The 6,000-nt window shown below is 52.7% G+C and overlaps 1 protein-coding gene across 1 annotated transcript in view; it reads right to left on the bottom strand.

Moving 5' to 3' along the window:
* Positions 1–2,123: 2,123 nt before the first annotated feature.
* Mn1 (MN1 proto-oncogene, transcriptional regulator) overlaps positions 2,124–6,000 on the bottom strand; it is a 40,748-nt gene continuing 36,871 nt past the window's right edge. Inside the window, exon 2 of the mRNA XM_005078908.4 lies at positions 2,124–4,662. Within this exon, the coding sequence (XP_005078965.1) occupies positions 4,487–4,662 (176 nt within the window). The 3' untranslated portion in view covers positions 2,124–4,486. The remainder of the gene's footprint in view (positions 4,663–6,000) is intronic.

Below are 6,000 nucleotides of genomic sequence, written 5' to 3'. Positions count from 1 at the left end.
CACCGAGGAGAAAGCACTGTGACCTTGATAAACATGACTACAGAAACTCAAAAACAAAAACAAAAAACCCTGAATAATCGAAGTCAATTTATATGGTGAGAGAAGTAGGATCGACTCTTACTCATTCTTCAAAACACTATCTGGACATGCCCTGCCGAAGGAAATCCTCCTCAAGACCCTTATGTTATGTCACTATAGTGACGACACTCCTCACTTTAAACTGACATTTGTTCCCTTCCTAGACCTGGATAATTTAAGGACAGGGAGGCCATGGTGTCTGTTGCAACAGGATCCAAAGCTGCTTTGTAAGCTGAGCCCTTGGTCCCATCTGGCACTGGTGACCTCAGAAATTGAGGAGACAACGGTGGTCTGGGGCATACCTCCCAGGACTCCACTTCTGGCCTGTGGGTATTTGATGGTTACCTGGCCACAGCAGGAGAAATATACCAGCTGAGTTCAAATACAAAGCTGATTTCCTTGTGCTGGTGGTGGGCTTTGTGAGGAGATTCGGGTTTCCCATCTGTCCCCACCTGCATGTGACTGTGCTCCCCCATGTCAGCAGTGAGTGCTCTGCATACAGTGCACCACTGAGGAGAGCGAGGCTTGAGGACCAGGCGAGCCTCCAAGCGAGTGGGAAACAGCATTCTTCGCTCCTGGCGTAGAGACATGGATGACCTGGCTAGCCAGTTCCATGCCTGTCAGGGGATCAGCTAGATAGGATGAACTTCCAGGGAGGGGAGCTCAGTAGAGGCACGGGTGTTGGGGAGCATGCCGCTGGGCTCCAAGGTCACTGCTGCCCCTGGCAGGCTAGGAGAGAAACCCAAGCACCACCATGACTTTATGGAGTTCAAGGTCAGGGTTTGACTCTGGCCAGCAAGCTGAAGTTAACAAGCCCTTCCAGGTTTCTGCTGCCGTATTTCATGGACCACACTACAAGGAACATATCCTGAAACGGGAGAAGGGTAGCTCAGTGGCACCATGAAGCTGAAACTGGAATTCTGAGCCACAGAAGATGGTGGGAGGCCTTCACATTGGATGCTATCTGTACACCTGGAACATGGGGATATGTGGAACCCAAGGCCTCTGCACGTGTTAAGAAAGAGCTCCGCCATCATTGTCTACAGGAATAGAGCATGTCTACAGCCTCCCTCTCTCCATTTGGAAAGAAGGAAATGGAGGCCATCCTAGGTCCTAAAGACAGAGGGATGGGCTTACCACATGGACATGCATTTCTCCCCAAAGTAATGCCAAAGCTGCAGCAGTGCATCTGGAACCTTCTTCCCCACGGCGTCACTCAAACTGTGGTGACCCTCACACTGCCCGTTTCTCAAATGAGAACAGGGAGGTGCCCAAGGCTGCAGCCACATTCTCACAGCAGTTACACAGGTGGATCTAAGAGGGGTCACCATCCCACAATCCTCCAGGGCTTCCCACACCCCTGGCCCATCACAGGAGTTCCTGACTGGGGCAGTCCTTCCACACCAGGTGAAACTGGAGACATTCTGGTTGTCGCTATGGGGAAAGGGAGTTCTGCTGATACTCAGTGGGTAGGAGGCTGGGATCTGAAGTGTGAGCACCCGCCCTGCCCTGTAAGAGAAAAAGTGATCAGGCCCAAAGGGTATATGAGCATCAAGGCTGTGAGACCCTGGGGTAACCTGACTCAGAACACACACATGCACACACACATATGCGTATGTATGCATGCATTTGCACAGTGTACACAGGCACACACCCACTCTGGACGGCACCTGAACCTTCAGTCCAGTGTTCCATGAAACACTAAAAGCCATGTGGGCTGGAGAGACAGCTGAGTGAATGAAGGACTTGCTGCACAAGGGTGAGTGCCGTTTGGGTAACTGACATGTGAGCCAGGCAGGTGTGGTGGCCACCTGCAACCCCCACCCTTAGGAGACAGAGATGGGAATCCTCAGCAACCTGGATAGCCGTACTAGCCAAAGCGGTGCCAGCTGGGTTCTTACGAGTGACAAAGGACACCTGATGTCAACTTCAGGCTCCCCAAGTGCATGCACACACAGTGAACACGCAGGCACACCAAACACATGTGCAGAAGAAAGTAAGGATCCCCTGGAAAGAAACAAGCCCCTCCCACAAACACACCCAGACACCATTAACGTTGTATTTATTGTTCTTTAAGCCGTTCAGCAAAACATATACACGTATATACAGTATGCGTGAATACGGAAGACTCAACTTTACATATTTTTTTAAAAAAAGAAAGAAAAATACCACTCAGTTTCATGAGCTATTGTCACTGTCTTCCAACCAAGCATTTCAGAAATGGTTTTCTTTAAGAGTCAAAAAAGCTTACAGGCTCGCGCACTGCACCGCAGGGTTAAGGGTTCATATTTTACATGTGCAATAGCGATTTTCTTCTCTCTACTGGAGTTGGCTGCATACTGATTACACTGTTCCCGGGCTCTCGCGCTTCGGGCGTGGTTTCTCTTCACTTTTACTCTTCCCACTGAACCAAATTTAATGACATGACATCCTTTTGCTTAAGGCTATCTTAAAAAGCTGTTTCACCCTGGGGCGGTGGGGAGTGAGAACATGATAACATTGGACACTTGGTGTGGGGGGGGGCGGGGGATGTTGGAAGTGGCCTGAGCCACACGCTGGTGGCTGTATGTGGACTTGCTGATGGATTCTAGGACACTCTCGTTCCCCAGCCTTAAGCAGTGAAGGAGAAGTCATTCTTGTGTGGGACATGAAGGGGCTGGCTCTCTCAGACATCTAGACATCGCAAACTCTGAGGGTGAGCGTAGAGTCTGGACCAAAGCCTGGAGGACGCTCCTGTGACCCTTGGAATGGGAAAGCCATCCCCATCCCAGCATCCAGCACGCAACCCAGAAGGGAACGGGGATGGGGTGGGGGGCCCTTCCTGCTCACCAGCCCCTGTCACCTGTTTCTGCCTGCCCTCAGAACCCCATCACATTGCCCAGGCAACAAGTGCAGACCCTGGGGGTTCAGACCTCAGCCAAGGGGGGGCGATACGAGGTAGAGAGCCAGCTTTTGGCAAGTGGCTCCCACGGTTGAAAGTCCCCTGACACGAACAATACGGGTGTCTGGAGGGCCCCAAGCCTTCGGGCCTCTTGCTAAGAAGAGGAAGGGGGTCTGTCAAGTTGGGGTAGGGGCTCAGAAAGGGGCAATTGGGAAGACATGCTGACAATAAAAACTGAGCTGAAACAGGGTTGGCTCTGGCTTGCCCCTCCCAGGAACAGACAGCCCCACAGCAGTGGGTCACATAAGTCGGTAGGTTGTAGACCACACCCATGGTGTTGTCTAGCCAGCACTGAAATCTCTGCTCCTCTCTGCTTGGGGGTGGGGGTGGGGAGGGCCTCTCCCAGGGGACATATTGAACAGGGCTCTGCTTTTAAATCAAAATGAAATGAAATAAAAATGCCAGGAGATATCCCATGAAGGGAACACGAGGCCCAGCAACGGACATCATGAAGACGTTCATTTTATTCTCCTTCTCTCCTAACCCTGTGAGGGAACTGCAGGATCCAAGAGACTGTCTCAGCCTGAGTCTGGTTACCTTATCCCTCCTCCCAGGATGGAGTCCCTTAGAGTAGGCCAGGAAGAAGTGGGAGAGCTGAGGTACCCTGGCTACCACTTGGGAGAGCAGGGCCAAGAAGTCACTAGGACAGCTGACTACACCTCCCCTGTCCCCTTTGAGGGTCACAAGTCCACCCTGCTCAGCACAGAGAAAGGCAGGGTGTGCAATGGTGAAGTCAGTAAAGGAGAAGGGAGTTCTTGGCTCTGGCAGGCATCCTCCAAGTGGCTGGACACAGCATCCCAGCATCCAGCATGCAACCCAGTTGGGACGAGATGGACAGTTCCCAGTGGTAGGAACGGAAGCTAGCTGAAGGCTAAGGGCCAGTGAGGAAAATACCTCTCCAAGTTCTCAGGGAACAGAGAAAACCCAGTCCCTGACTGTTCCTCTAGCTGCCCGTTGTCTTGTCTCCTAACTGGTGACAATGAGAGTAGCTAACGCTGCGATGACCCTGCAGCTCCCACCAGGGAATATTCCAGAACACTGCTCTCCAAGACCTCCATCTTGGTAAGTGATGAACGAAGCAAATGGGAAAGAGAAAGGGGAGGGGGAGAAGATCAAAGAGAATAAGAAAGAAAAGGGGGTGACAGGTGCACCCCGCCTGGGCTTAAACAAGGCAAGGGTCTTCTAGAACACTCTCTGAGTACAGAAAACAGGGGGGTTCTCTAGCAGGAAAACGGCTTGAGCCAGCGTTTACTGTTGGCTGAGGACTGACGCTGGTGTCGCAATGTGGCACACAGCTTCTTTAAAATAATTATTTTGAGGTTCTTTTTTTAATCACCTTTCCCCAGTCCCTTGCAATGAACCCTTTCCGTTCCGAGTGCCACTAAGCAGGTACCAACCTAGACAAAAATATTAGTCTGCTCAACCACAAAGGCCCTCATGGTAGGTAGGGCAGGGGCTCCCATGGGCTCAAGTCAGGGCGGCCACAAATGTCCCAAATCGGTTGGAGATGTCGGAGTGCAGAGACCGCCAGGTGGGTACAGAGGCGCGGGCCTTGGGGTCACCATCTGTGCAGTGGACAGTCAGGCACTGCAGGTGGCTGCCGGGCTGGGTGGCTGAGGCCTTGTTGGTGGGGAGGTCATGGGCTGTGGAGAAAGAAGACACAGGTTAGTGGCTGGTGGGAAACCTTGCAGGGTGATGGTGGGGGGGTTAATGGGAGGGTGGGAGACCCTGCAGGGTGATGGGGGGGGGAGTGATGGGAGGGCGGGAGACCCTGCAGGGTGATGAGGGGGGAGTGATGGGAGGGCGGGAGACCCTGCAGGGTGATGAGGGGGGAGTGATGGGAGGGCGGGAGACCCTGCAGGGTGATGAGGGGGGAGTGATGGGAGGGCGGGAGACCCTGCAGGGTGGCAGCAGAGAGGTGATGGCGGTAGCATCTGGCGCTCTTTCATGGCTGGAGATGGTCTCAGAGGCTTGGTTATGAGGACTACATAAGAAAAGCCCAGCACACCATACCCACACCCCCTGTAGGTCTGCTGCTCCCCGAGAAGCAGGAGATAGGATGAAATGACATCAGTCAGTGTGTGCAAAGACCGTCACACACGGGAGAGCTGAAGGCACATCCGGCGGTGCACAGGACTTCCATACATCCTAAAAGACTGGGGGAGACTGCCGAGTCCTCTGGATAGACACCTGCTGTGAGCCTGCTCTACACTCAGAACTTCCTTAAATAGACAAACTTCATAGCACACCCTAGAGCTAAGGGTGGTCATCCCACTTTACAGCTAAGAAAACTGAGGTCTAGAAAGGGGAATGGCCTGCCTCAGGGGACATAGAGAATTCTATTGGCAGGATGGAGAAGGAGCCAGTAGGAGCCAGCGTGACCCCACTCATGGCAGGCAAAGGTCAGGGTGTTCTATAGTCACATCCCAATAACTTTCTCCTATCCAGAGTCTTCTTCTGCCCTTCTTAGGCCACAGGGAGGTGGCTTGGGGTGGGCTGGCAAGGGCGAGCCTATGGCACCTATTACATCCTTTACCCTCCCAGCCCTGCACTTTAAAGACAGACATCTGTAGCCCAGAGAGGCACAGAAACCTGCCTGGAGACATACAGGAAACCTAACTGAGACCCCGCAAAAGAACCACAAAGGAACCCGAGTCCTGTCCTCTGAAAACGGAACGACCCATATGCACCAGTTACCAAGGCTATTAACCATATTCACGTGTTTCTTTAAACTGTAAAGTGCCATGAAGAGCTCAAGGTAGAAGACAGAGTTGAGCTCCCAGACCGTATCAACCATCTCTGTGGAAAGGCCAGTGGGTGGGTGGTCTATGCTTCCGCCACACCTTCCCAGGAAGCCACCTCAACCCCCAACTCACACAGCTGATTACACAGAACCAGAGCTACCACACCTCACAGTCGTCTCTGTGGCAGATATGCCCAAAGGAAAAGGCACTGAACAACCACTAACATGTTGGAAGGAG

The sequence above is a fragment of the Mesocricetus auratus genome, unplaced genomic scaffold, assembly GCF_017639785.1.
Source record: "Mesocricetus auratus isolate SY011 unplaced genomic scaffold, BCM_Maur_2.0 Super-Scaffold_100025, whole genome shotgun sequence".
NCBI classification, from domain to species: Eukaryota; Metazoa; Chordata; class Mammalia; order Rodentia; family Cricetidae; genus Mesocricetus; species Mesocricetus auratus.
The sequence above is the reverse complement of the archived record's forward strand: the minus strand, read 5'-3'. Positions and strand labels throughout refer to the sequence as shown.